This window comes from Melospiza melodia, chromosome 24, assembly GCF_035770615.1.
Source record: "Melospiza melodia melodia isolate bMelMel2 chromosome 24, bMelMel2.pri, whole genome shotgun sequence".
NCBI classification, from domain to species: Eukaryota; Metazoa; Chordata; class Aves; order Passeriformes; family Passerellidae; genus Melospiza; species Melospiza melodia.
In genome coordinates this window covers 10,625,548-10,638,752 of record NC_086217.1, presented here as the reverse complement: position 1 = coordinate 10,638,752, position 13,205 = coordinate 10,625,548, and the positions used below count along the sequence as shown (strand labels likewise).

The 13,205-nt window shown below is 47.5% G+C and overlaps 1 protein-coding gene across 2 annotated transcripts in view; it reads left to right on the top strand.

The window, feature by feature from the left end:
- The window catches only part of ABCA5 (ATP binding cassette subfamily A member 5), a 42,815-nt gene extending 29,874 nt beyond the window's left edge, over positions 1-12,941 (top strand). For both annotated transcript variants that reach the window (XM_063175936.1, XM_063175937.1), the window contains exons 24-40: positions 724-837; positions 1,056-1,226; positions 1,400-1,513; positions 1,761-1,898; positions 2,532-2,606; positions 3,073-3,164; positions 4,292-4,418; positions 4,497-4,614; positions 4,719-4,810; positions 4,977-5,152; positions 5,950-6,025; positions 6,104-6,198; positions 6,890-7,009; positions 7,182-7,331; positions 8,650-8,729; positions 8,933-8,988; positions 9,899-12,941. In XM_063175936.1, the coding sequence (XP_063032006.1) occupies positions 724-837; positions 1,056-1,226; positions 1,400-1,513; positions 1,761-1,898; positions 2,532-2,606; positions 3,073-3,164; positions 4,292-4,418; positions 4,497-4,614; positions 4,719-4,810; positions 4,977-5,152; positions 5,950-6,025; positions 6,104-6,198; positions 6,890-7,009; positions 7,182-7,331; positions 8,650-8,729; positions 8,933-8,988; positions 9,899-10,006 (1,902 nt within the window). In that variant the 3' untranslated portion in view covers positions 10,007-12,941. The remainder of the gene's footprint in view (positions 1-723; positions 838-1,055; positions 1,227-1,399; positions 1,514-1,760; positions 1,899-2,531; positions 2,607-3,072; positions 3,165-4,291; positions 4,419-4,496; positions 4,615-4,718; positions 4,811-4,976; positions 5,153-5,949; positions 6,026-6,103; positions 6,199-6,889; positions 7,010-7,181; positions 7,332-8,649; positions 8,730-8,932; positions 8,989-9,898) is intronic.
- The last annotated feature ends 264 nt before the right edge of the window (positions 12,942-13,205 follow it).

Genomic DNA, 13,205 nt, shown 5'->3' with positions numbered 1-13,205 from the left:
TTGGTTTGTCCAGTGTCATTGGAGAGGTGGCACTGTCACCCTCCAATCCAGTGGCACTTTTAGAAATCTAGAAATGTTGGGAGTTAGAAATTAAACACTCTCTTTGTTACCTTGGAAAGTCCGGGTATTATTTTGTTATATAACTTATAGGACACATTTATTTTGTGCCCTGGAGCTCCACAGGAGCACCCCACAAACCAAGGAAAAGCTGTTTGGGGCTGTGTGCAGGGTTTGGGAGGGTGTGGAAGGTGCTGGCACTTTGCAGGTTGTGGAAGGGGAGGAGAAAAGGGCTTGGAAAGAGGATGATGTGTCAGGAATTAAAGGTTCTGTGGGGCTTGGAGAACCCAGGCTGGTGGAAGGAGCTGGGGGTTGGGATGAGATGATCCCTGTGGTTCTTTCCAACCCCAACCATTCCATGGTGCTGTGAATTCATTAATTGTGGGTTTGGTGGAGGTTGCCTGCAGAGCTGGGGAGGCCTTTGGGAGAGGAGAGGACCTGCTGCAGGAGATAAATGCTCTGAAAAGTTCTTTATTTTATCATTTATTCCTCATCTAAATACTCCCAAAACTTCCACAGGGGTTCGTCTTCCTGCAGCTCAGGTGATCTTGACACCCACAGACTTTCCATTTTACCATTCACAACCATGTTCCAACTCCTAATGTAGCATTTTTTTTTTTTTTTGTCACATTCTGGCATTGAATAAATGCCTGATCTCTACCCCAGGACCTTCCAGACACAATTTTCAGGCTGGAGATCTATTTTGAAGCCGTGTTGCTGGGGATCATCATCACTGGGATGCCACCCTACTTCGCCATGGACAATGCAGAAAACCACAAGGTAACACCCAGGTGTTCACACAGAAAGGCACAGGGAATTAAAAACCCTGGGATTTCCTCTTTGGAAAGAGCCAGAGAGGGGTTTAAACAATGCCAAGGGTGGAGCAGATTTGGGAGAAGCTTTTCTGTGCCAAGCCAAGCTTGGCAATACAGCATAACACAGGAGGGGATTCACAAAACGTTAATTTTAATTAACTCTGTGTTGTTCCCCTGCTGCAGATCAAGGCTTACACCCAGCTGAAGATTGCAGGGCTCTATCCCTCAGCTTACTGGACTGGCCAGGCTGTGGTGGACCTGCCTCTGTTCTTCCTCATCCTCATCCTCATGATTGGCAGCCTCTTTGCCTTCCACTATGGTGTTTATTTCTACGTGGGCAAGTTCCTGGCTGTGGTGAGTCTGGGCTGGGCTTATTTTCTCTTTAATAATACATTCTCTGTGCACCAAAGCAGCAAAATGCATCAGATTAAGTGACAAATCCAGAGTTCTGTATCACACTGAGGTAATTCCTTATGCATAAAAATTCCTGCTGCACATTCCCTGAGAATCCTCTCCTGTCTCTGCAGATTTTTTGCCTGATTGGCTACGTCCCCTCTGTCGTGCTCTTCACCTACGTGGTCTCCTTCACCTTCAGAAAAGTCCAGAACACGAAGGAATTTTGGTCATTTATATTTTCAGTGGTGAGTGCCTTGGCCTGCAGCTGGGCTGAGTGGGAAGATTGGTGATTTCCAAAGCCACAGCGAAAAATCCCAGTTGTTTTGTTGATTTGTGTGTCCCTGTTGCACAAGAAATGGGAAATTTTTGCCAATGTCTCACTCGCTGCCATATGCTGAGTGATAAAAGCTTTAAGAAAAAATTAATTAATTTATGATTGGAGTGTCTGAAGTGGATGAAAATTGACATTTTTCCCCCTTTTCTTTGGTACAGACAGCCCTGCTCTGCACAGTTGTCACTGAGGTGTCCTTTTTCCTGGACCATTACCTGGTGACCACCATCCTGCACTATGTCTTCTCCATCTTCATCCCTATTTATCCCCTCATTGGCTGCCTGATTTGTTTTATAAAGGTAAGAGGACTGCAGGACTCCTTTGGTGTGTCCTGTGTAGCCACCTAAGGAGGAAAATCACCTTTTTCCTATTAAGCAAAGTGGTTTGGTTTTAAAGTGGGGCAAGCAGCAAGTTTTCCGTGAAATTTCCTTTCTCTGAGTGGAGGGAGCCTACAGGAAAGATGGAGGGGGATTTTAAACCAGGGATGGAGTGACAGGACAAGGGGGAATGGCTCCAAGCTGACAGAGAGCAGGGTTAAATGGGATTTTGGGAAGGAATTCCTCCCTGTGAGGGTGGGCAGGCCCTGGCACAGGTGCCCCTGGATCCCTGGAATGTCCAAAGCCAGGCTGGACAAGGTTTGGAGCAACAGGGGATGGAATGAGAGGGGTTTTGAGGTCCCAAACCGTTCCATGGTTCTGTGATATTCCAAGGAAAACCAGGTGAGCAAACCCAGGGATGGATGAGGGTTCAGTGGGAGTCGGTGGTTTGAAAGCAGGAGCAGCCCCAGCTTTGGATGGAGCTGTTGGATTTTATTTTGGGGAGTCTCTGCAGAGCTCAGGAAGTGCTTGAGCACCTGAATGAGATGAAAGTGGAGGAAATGGAGGCTGTGTAGGGGATTCTTTACCTGACCATGCTTCTCCCTGAATTGCCAGGTCTCGTGGAAAGGCAAGAGTGAGAGCGGGGGATTCCACGACCCCTGGGACCGGCTGCTGGTGGCAGTTCTGGCTGTGAGCATGGCATTGCATTCTCTGGTTTTATAGAGGGAAAATTCCCAATTTTCTGTAGGGAATTGTGCTTCCTGCTGGTATCCCCTGCTGCCCATCATCTTTATCAGTAAAGATTTGCTCTGATGCTGAGCCAGGAGAGCTGCTGTGCCCACCAGCTCCACATCTGCTTCCCCCACGGCCTGATTACCGCTGTTAATTGTGATTATTATGGGGATCCCTGCTGATGGAGCAAGAGCTCCAGAGCAAGAACAGTCCCCTCTCTGCACAAAAACCCCAAATAGTTCCTTTTAAATCTAAGCCCACTTTGGTTGTGCCTGCTGAGCAGCATGTAATGATATATTTCATATTCTTGGCAGCACCAGCACTTGTGTGGTGGTGCAGGGCTGGAGCTGCTTGTCCCTCATCCCTGTGGGGGGGTCAGCCAGGGTTCCCAGCCTGGTGAGCAGGGTGGTTTGTGTCTGCCCAGCCCTACCTGCAGTGTGTGCTGTGGCTGTTCCTGCTGCGCTGCTTCGAGCTGAAGAACGGCGGGAGGACGGTCAGAGAAGATCCCTTCTTCAGGTGAGTCTCTCCTGAGTGCTTTTTATCCAAAATATTGTCCAAAGGAACTGGTGTTGAAGGTGCTGGTGGTGGCTAAACTGGGGAGAAATAAAATCTCTTTCACTGTCACTGAAGTGCAGAAATGGGGGGGTTGTTGTGATGGTGTTCACAGGGGTCTGAGGGTGAGGAAAGAGATGAGGATCTGACTCCATGTTTCACAAGGCTGATTTATTATTTTATGATATATATTACATTAAAACCATACTAAAGGAATAGAAGAAAGGATTTCATCAGAAGGCTGGCTAAGAATAGGATAGGAAGGAATGATAACAAAGGTTTGTGTCTCAGACTGTCTGTCCGAGCCAGCTGACTGTGATTGGCCATTAATTACAAACATCCAACATGGGCCAATCCCAGATGCCCCTGTTGCATTCCACAGCAGCAGATAATCAATGCTTACATTTTGGTTTTGAGGCCTCTCAGCTTCTCAAGAGGAAAAATCCTACGGAAAGGATTTTCCATAAAAGTTGTCTGCAATGTTATTTCCTCTGCAAAATCAGGAATTTTGCAAGGATGTTACCTATGTAAGAGCTCAGCAGGGAGGTGACACAGTGGCAGTCCCTGAGCTCCTCCTGCGCTGGGATGAGCTGCAGGAATGTGCAGATGCCTTTGAGCATGTCGTGGTTTGATGCTGGTGCAATGCCAGTGCCCCCATGAAAATATATTCTCCCTGGTGTCTGCTGTGAGATGTGACCAGAAATAGAGCAAAGCAGGCTCCAGCTTAGGAATACAGGGAACAAAAAAAAACTTTATTAACCTACAACTGTATGTAAAAAGAAACACACACAGAACTCAGAATGAAAACCTTCCAAAACATTCCTCCTCCCCACACCAAATTCCCAACACATCATAGTAAGACAAAACCTTGGGTTCTCAATTCAGTTACCATCTCCCAGATCACCAACTCTCAGTCCATCTCCACCCTTCAGATAATCAAGGGTGATTCAGGGTAATCTCAGCTCATCAAGAACAGAGGAGTCCCTCTTGTACCATATCATGCATCCCAAAAAACTCAGTTCCTTCCAAACCAGGACAGAGCACCAAGCCCTGAGCCAGCCTCAGCCTCGTGCTGCCTTCCTCCCTTTTAGGAAATGTTTCACCAAAGCCAGGCCCTGGAAGTTCCCAGACGTGCCTCACGAGGAGAACGAGGATGAGGATGTGAAGGCAGAGAGGCTGAGAGTCAAGGAGATCCTGAGCAGCCCCAGGAGTGAGGAGGTAAAACCCAAATTCCCACTTTTTTGGGAGCTCCCCAGAGCTGCTGGGATCTGCAGCCACCTCCCTCTTCCCTGCCAGATGCCAGCAATCCTGGTCAGCAGCCTGCACAAAGAGTTTGATGAGAGGAAGGAATTTCTTCTGGGGAGAAAAATAAAGAAAGTGGCAACCAAACATGTTTCCCTCTGTGTGAAGAAAGGTTGGAGTTCAGTTGCTTTGCTGTTGAGCTGTTTGATTTATAAAAACAACTCTTGGAGCCATTGATCTGATCTTGAGGGTAATGTTTGTGTTGTCCCTTTTCAGGAGAAATCCTGGGTTTGTTGGGACCCAATGGAGCTGGGAAAAGCACGTTAATTAATATGCTTGTTGGAGAGATTGAGCCAACCAGTGGGCAGGTATGTTCCATGCCACAGTTACACAAAAAATCAACCCACATTTCCATTTTACTGTTATTATTGCAAGCACTCCTGAGGCCATTTTGCTAAAACCATGCAAATGTTTTCTGCCAAAACCATGCAAAAAGAGTTTGGAAGTTTGTAATATTGGGCATTTTCCTCACAGGTGCTGATGGGAGATGATTCCTTGGGGCTGAGCAGTGAGGATGACTCTGTGAAATTCGTGGGGTACTGTCCCCAAACAAATCCTCTGTGGCCAGATATCACACTGCAGGAGCACTTTGAGATTTATGGTGCCATCAAAGGCATGAGCCAGGCTGATGTTAAAGAGGTCGTCAAACGGTGAGTTGTTAATTACAGAAATCTTTGTGCTTGAGCTAAAGTTGCTTTAGCTTTTTTTTATCTTCAGCCTCATTGCTGGAGGGGTTTTGGCTTTTTTATGTGGGTTTTTTTTCCCCTTCTCACCTTTCCCAATGCAGTTTTTGTTTCCATTTAAGTTTGGTTTTAAGCTTGGTTGAAATTCTGCAGTTGTGAATTCGTAGATGAGGAGATGAAGGTTCATCCACACAAAATTCAATAGGGATTTTAATTTTGATATATTATTGAAAATTATATTATAATTATGTTCTTAATAATTATAATAATTATTATTATATATATAATATATATATAATATATAATTATACTTAAATAATAAATAACAATTATTTATTATAAATAATAAATAACAATTTATTATAATAAATAATAAATGACAATTTAGTACAGTAAATAATAATTTTTGTTATAATGAATGATAATTTTTATTATTATAAATAACAACTATAAATGAATGAATTTTACTATAATTACTATTATTTGATAATTATTTTTTAAGGTTATAAAATACTAATAGTGACCTTTGTAGAAGCTGCAAGGATGGGGAGCCCTGAGCTTAGAGCTCTTTCTGTTGTCACCGAAGCTCCTCCAGGGCAGGTGGCTTTGCATGGAAGCTCCAATTCTGCTTTTTGCTCTGCTTCTTTTTAAACTTGATACACAAATATTTGTAACTGAGCTCTTCCAAAGGAGCTGTTTTGCATTCTCTGGCGAGGGGGAAGCCAAACCCTCCCAACCTTTCCCACCTGTCCTTCCCTCCCCAGCATCGCCAGCGTGCTGGATCTGAAGGACCACCTGCAGAAGACCACAAAGAAGTTGGGCATGGGGCTGAAACGCAAGGTGAGGGGGGCTCTGGGTACCCCTGGGGGTCCCCCCAGCGCCTCCCTGGGCTCACCCTGCCCCTCTGCCTTCCCCCAGCTCTGCTTTGCCCTCAGCATGCTGGGCAACCCGCGGGTGACGCTGCTGGACGAGCCCTCCACGGGGATGGACCCCAAGGCCAAGCAGCACATGTGGTGAGTGCTGTGGCTCCAGGGGGCCAGCCTGATCTCGGGACAGTTATCCCTGCTGGGCTATCCCTCCCTGGGAGCCACAGACAGGGAATAACTCACTGGGCTGGGCTGCAAGGGTCCGTGAAGATGATCCGGTTACACCTTGCTGCCGTGGGCAGGGATATCTTCCACTAACACAGGATAATTTCTGCTTAATATCCCATCCATCCCTGCCCTTTGGAAGCCATTCCCTGTATCCTGTCCCTCCATCCCTTGTCCCTCCAGCTCTCCTGGAGCCCCTTTAGGCCCTGGGAGGGGCTCTGAGGTCTCCCCAGAGCTCCTGTTTGGATTGAACACCCCCAACACAACCTGTGTCCATGGCAGAAGGGCTCCAGCTCTTGGAGCATCTCCATGGCCTCCTCTGGGCTCTCTCCAGCAGCTCCTCCTGTGCAGGTGGGGTCTCACAAGAAAAGGAGCATCAGCCCAACCTGTGTGCCAGAGCAACTTGGGAATCACAGGCTTGAAGGCTGAAAGAAATCCTTACAGTAATATCAGGAATGCAGATTTGAGCGGTCTTTAGGAAACACAGGTGTTAATTGTTGCTGTGGGAGTAGCGTTAATCCATAAACAGAGGGTTATGAGGATTACTGAGGCAGGATTTGCTGTTCCCTGGCGGATGGTTTTGCCCAGGGGTGCTTTGGGTTGTGTTTTGCAGGAGGGCAATCCGAGCAGCCTTTAAGAACAAGGAGAGAGCAGCAATCCTGACCACACACTACATGGAGGAGGCAGATGCTGTCTGTGACCGTGTGGCCATCCTGGTGTCAGGGCAGCTCAGGTACCCCCAGACCCCCGTGAATATATCAGCACAGGCAGCCGTGCTGATACATTCCTCTAAAAATACAGATAAATTTGGTACCCTAAATTTGGTGCTTTAAATGAATCCTTCCCAGTTTAAAGGATCTGTTTGAGTTTAGGCTGTTCTTGTGTTTTTTGCCTGTAATTTATAGGTGTATAGGTACTGTCCAACACCTGAAGAGCAAATTTGGCAGAGGATACTTCTTGGAAATGAAGTTGAGGGAAACAGCAGATGTGCAGCAGGTGGAGTATCTGCAGAGCCAGATTCTGCACATCTTCCCCAACGCCAACCGCCAGGAGAGGTGAGGTTTGACAGACACACAGAAAATATTGATATTAATCCAATTAATCAAACCCTCTGATTGCACAGCAGCTCCTTGGCACTGGGGAAGGAATGTAAATATTTACACACAGCTTTAAAAAATAAAAAGAGGAATACACAAAGGAAGGGATGTGGAAGGCAGCAGAGCCCGGGCTGGCAGGGCGGGGGCCCGGAGCCCGCACAGATGTTTGGCACAGAGGAAGCAAAACTGGATTTCTGCATTGCTGTTGCCTGACAGCTTCCTCCTGAGTCAGGGCCCCTGGGAAGGGGCTGAAACCCGAGTTCCTGACTCTGTGCCCTCACCTGGAAATGCCTGAGGTCCCTGGGGGTCTCAGCTGCAGGGTGGGCTGGCTGCTGTCCCACCAGCAGCTCTCAGTTTGGTTCAGTGACTGCAGAGACTCCAGCGAGGGCACTGCAGGCATCCAGAGCAGTGTGATCCTTGGGGGACTGGGGTTGGGATCCTTCCTCAAGCTGGGAGATGGGAGAGTTCCCTGTGCAGGGCAGAGCAGCTCCCTGGGCTGCAGTTGGGGTTGCAGGAACTGTTGTGTGATGCAAACTTCCAGGACGTGCCCAGCTCTGCTGAAATCCAAGCCCTCAGGGCTCTGGGAGCTCCAGGAAGCAAAGCTGCCATGAGTGAGCAGAGTAAAACTGATTGAATCTGAGTGGAGGAGCATGAGCTTACAACAGTCTTGGGTGGTCTCAGCTGTGCCATTCACATTCTCTGAAAAATCCCTTTGCCCAGGATTTTTCTCCTGGGAAGCTGAGAAGCCTCAGAGAAAAGGAAAACACTTCTTATCTCATTTGCTTCTCCTGTGTTTTGCTGCTTTGGAATGTGTTTGGAGATTGTTTACCCACGGGTGATTGTTCCATTGGGTTCTGCTGTGAGTTGTTTTCACTCTTTGGCCAATCAGGGCCAAGCTGTGTCAGGTCTCTGGAGAGAGTCACGAGTTTTCATTATTATCTTTTTAGCATTCTGTCTGTGTCCTTTCTGTGTTCTTTAGTGTAGTTTAGTATAGCATTCTTTAATATAATAGCATTATAAAGTAATAAATTAGCCTTCTGAGCACATGGAGTCAGATTTATCATTCCTCCCTGCCACGGGGATCCCTGCAAATACAATCCTCTGCAAATACAATCCATCTGGAGCTGCATCACTGCCCTTCTCCTGTGTGAGCATGACTATCAGAATTCCTGCAGTAACCTTCAGGAAAGGAGTTCAAATCCATTCCATGGAGTGTTAATATTTGTACTTGGAGTGATTTTGCTTGAAGCTAATTTTTTTTCCTTCTTTGTTCCAGTTTTGCTTCCATCTTGGCGTATAAAATTCCCAAAGAAGATGTACAGTCACTTTCACATTGTTTTTCCAAGCTGGAGGAAGGTAATGAAGCACCTGCCATACATCACACACACAAATCCTTTTGTCTCCCATCACTTCTGCCATGTGATGTCACTCCTCCATTTCTGTCCCAAATTTATTGAACTTAATTTTCCTTTATTGATGTTTGTCCCCAACTCTGTTTCTTGGGAAATCAAGAGTAAGTGAAGTGTCCCTAAATCTGCTCTTTCTGATTCTTTCCCCAGTAAAACACGCCTTCAACATCGAGGACTACAGCTTTTCCCAAGCAACACTGGAACAGGTGTGTTCAATTCTGGTTTGTGAGTTTAAACCCTGGGTTTTGAGTGCAAACCCTGCCAGGTGAAGGTGTGGATGGGATATTTGGAAGGAATTCCTCCCTTGGAATTCTTCCAGTGAGGAAGGAATCCCTCCTTGGATCCTTGGAAGTGTCCAAGGCCAGGCTGGAAGGGCTTGGAGCACCCTGGGACAGTGGAAGGTGTCCCTGCCTGTAATAGGAATGGGATGAGATGATCTTTAAGGTCCCTTCCAACCCAGAGCATTCCATGATCCCATAATGATGGACCCTGTGCAGGCAGCTCGTCCCCCAGGCTCTGCTCTCTGCTTTGCTGATGCCTGTTGGGGCATTTTTGGGAAACTGAATTCCCTTTTTGCAAAGTGAATCACATCTGCCAGCTCTCCAGCTCCTCTTTATTCCCGTTTTCCCCTCTAAAAATAAGATGCCAACTGCAGTGACTGGAAGAGAGCAAATGTGTGGTATTAGTGGAAAAGCTGCTCTGATTTATTCCAAGAACAGACATTTGCTGTTTGTAGCTGGAAGGAGGGTGAAGCTGAGACTTGTAATTGCTTATTGTGGATTAATTATTGCTGACAATTAATGTCCTTCAGTGCTGAACTTCCCTTTCATTGAAGAAAAGAGGTAGGGAGGGTAGGAGTAAGGAGAAAAACCTCAAAATACTAAAAATGTCTTACTCAGAGATGAAGCAATACATTGAATACTCATCAGGATTTTGGCATGAGTTGTATTTGTGACCAGGGAAGTTCCTACAAGGAGCGTGGGGTCCTCTTGGCTGTATTTTTACCTTTTTGATAATTATTTAATAGATCAGCTAGATACCTAACTTAAAGTTAATAACAGCTAATATTTATCAGTTCTCTAACTGAAAATTCAATTCCTTCTCTGTGTTTCCCAGGTGTTTGTGGAGCTGGCTAAGGAGCAGGAGGAGGAGGACAGCAGCTTTGGCACCCTGAACAGCAGCCTGTGGTGGGAGAGGACACAGGAGGACAGAGTCATCTTCTGAGCTCCTCGTGCTCCTGTGGGTGCCAGCACCAGCCCTCCCTCTGCTCCTGGAGCTGGGCTGGGCAGGGACAGCTGGCTTGGGGAGCTCTGAGCCTGTGCCACCGTCCTGGCCTTGGAGTAGGAGCTGTGACCCCAAATCCTCCTCCCCTCGCTGCTCCCGGGGCTCTGCTGGGCAGGAGGGCACAGCCACAGCATCTCCTGGAGCAGCAGCTCCCAGCTGCCTTCCCCTGGCTCTGCTGGGCAGGAGGGCACAGCCACAGCATCTCCTGGAGCAGCAGCTCCCAGCTGCCTTCCCCTGGCTCTGCTGGGCAGGAGGGCACTGCCACAGCATCTCCTGGAGCAGCAGCTCCCAGCTGCCTTCCCCTGGCTCTGCTGGGCAGGAGGGCACAGCCACAGCATCTCCTGCAGCTGGTGGCTGTCAGGAGCTCCCAGCTGCCTTCCCCTGGCTCTGCTGGCAGCAGGTTGGGCTGTCCTTCACTCTCTGCCCCAGGGATTTGCAAGGTCTGGCCGTGCCCGTCCTGGGCTCTCTGCCCATCCTGCGCACCCATCCCTGCTCCTCACCAGCCCAGCCACCCCTGCTTCTGCTTTGAAGATGCTCCTGCTTAGAAGAGAGGGTGGAAAAACCTCTGCAGAGTCCCTGTCCCTCTGCAAGGAGGGTCCTGGCCTGCAGGGCCAGCTCAGCTTGAGGATGTTCACCTGCAGAGCAAACCTGGCACCTGCAGAGCAAACCTGGCACCTTCCCCCGCAGGCTGGCAGCTGTGGGTGCCCCTGGGGTTTGTCCTGAGGGGCACAAAGGGTGGGCAGAGTGGTGTGGTTGTGCCCTGTGTCCGTTCAGAGCAGTCTGATTGTCCCCCCCCTGGCTGTGTGTCCTGCCAGCTGCTGTCACACACAGGGCTTTGGAGATGGTTCATTTTCCTTGCCAGCCGTGCATTCGTGAGCTCCAGTGTTCCCCAGTCTCTCGTTGTTGTGGTTGCAGTCACGCAGGGCCCATTCTGTCACCCATTTTGTCACCCCCTTTGTAAAACCCCAAACAAAAGGGTCCCAGCTCACGGCCTCACCCATAAGAAAGGTGCCTTTGGTTTGCCTTGAAGCACTAAAAAGAGTAGAATATGTGGTCCTTTAGCCTGAGATATGACAGGTGTGTGTTGAAAATATATTATTTTTTTGGTTTTTTTCTACGCAAAGCTATCATCACTTTTTTTTTTTTTTTAGTTTTATAAGGGGAAATTAAAGATTGCTCCCAGTTCATTTTGCTCTGCAATGAACAGAGATGTGTTTCTATTGAGACATTGGCTTCATAAGTCATATCATTTATGTATCTTCCCTTTAAAGTTAGAAAAAACCTTGTTTTTCTTGAGAAAACTAAAAAAAAAAAAAAAAAAAAGGGTAAATTTAGAGTTGTGTGTCCCAGCTGTGTGTAATTATCAGGCAATAATGTGTGTGATGTGTCTGATAATGGTTTATCAGTGTGTTCAGCCAAAATCTGTTTCCATCAGCTTCTTATCTAGGGAAATGTGAACTCCTTATGCAGAATTTCACTTCCTCTTTTGTACCCATAGGTTGCACAGAAATGCACAACTTTGGGTTTTTCCAGTTAAAATTTGAGCCCAAGCCCTACAGAAAGCCCTGGACATCCCAGGGAAGCACAGCCCTGGAAATTAGGAATTAAATGGATTAAAGCAAACTGCAGCTCCAGCACTGCCTGACAGGGGTGAAACTTGTCAGAAAATAACCAAAAAAAACCCCAAATTCAGGTGTTGTGCTTATTTAGCCCCAGCCCTGCTGCTGGCTGGGAGCTCTGAGCTTTTGCCTTTATTTGGAGCAATTTGGGCCTCGGAATTCTCTTGGCACTTCCCCATGCAGATGTGAGCACAAGTTGAGTGCATTTTTCCCAAACCCCACATTTCTTTGGTGTCTTTTTGCCAGTGGTGTTTCAGCCAAGTGTCACCTGCCCATCAATCCAGCACATTTTTGTCACCTGGATTTAGGGAATTAGTGTGACCTGTGAGCAACTTTGGTGTCTGCCTTGAATTTATTCTTTCACTTGGAGTTAATAGTCTGTGAAATAGTTCTGTGCTGTCTGTTTCAGATGTTTCCATATTTCCTCACATTTCAGATGGGAAAACTTTGGATTGGAAGCCAGATGAGCTCAGTTTGGTGCTGTTTATCTTGGAGGAGCCCAGTGGATGGTGGCACTGGTTTTTTTGTGCAGCTCCAGAAAGGACAGAGAATTTGGCTCATTTGATTAATTCCCTCTTTGGGTGGGATCTGTTTGGCCTGGTGACATCATGTGTTAAAATGGGGCAAAATTCCACCCCAAAACATCACTGTCCTCATGTCAGAAGTGTTTGAGAGTGTCCTAAAATGTCTGTAATTGTCAGAATAGCAAAATTAAACCAGGGAATGCCCTGGGAACAGCGGATTTATTCCTGGCATTGGAAGCTCTTTGTTCAGCTGTTATCAGTGCCGTTCCAAACCCCATCCATCCACACACCCAGCCTGTGCTCCCAGAGATAAACTGGATTTGGAGGGATTTGGGGTAAATTTAACCAGTTTGGGTCCCCATTCCCAGGTGAGCTGGTTGGAGCTGCCTTGCAGTGATGGATCCAAAGCCTGGAGAACGCCTTCACTTGGTGCTGTTGTATTTTTCTATGGAGAGTTTCAGGTGTCTGGTTTCGTTTAGGTTCCCAAGAAATGTCCTTGTTTAGGAGTATCTCTGTTCAGCAAGTGAGATTTATGGCACGGCCAGCACGCAGAGCTGGGGCAGCAGGAGCAGAGGGTGTCAGCCTGAAGGTGACACATGTGGGACACTCCTCCTGCTGCAGCTCCTTTACACACTTGCCTTTCTTCCAGCACTTGGCTGCACTTGTAAAGGTGAGGGTTTTCCTTTCCCAGCTGGAAGTACTTCCAAAATAAAGATGGATTGGGTTGTTAAACTCTTGGTTGTTTTGCTGTGCTGGAAGTGGGGATGGTTCTCAAAGCCTGTGCTGATTTTGGGGTGCACCAGGGTTTCAGGTGGTTGGGCTCAGGCAGAGCATGGGGGCCTCTGGTTGTGGGCATGGCCAGGGCTCTCAGGGTGCAATATTTACATATTTTAAACTGAATTTGGGGGGATTTTGCAGTATTCTAACAGTGGGCTCCAACCGCCCAGCTTTGGGCTAGCAGTGACCCCATGGCAGCTGTGTGCTCCTGGCATGGCA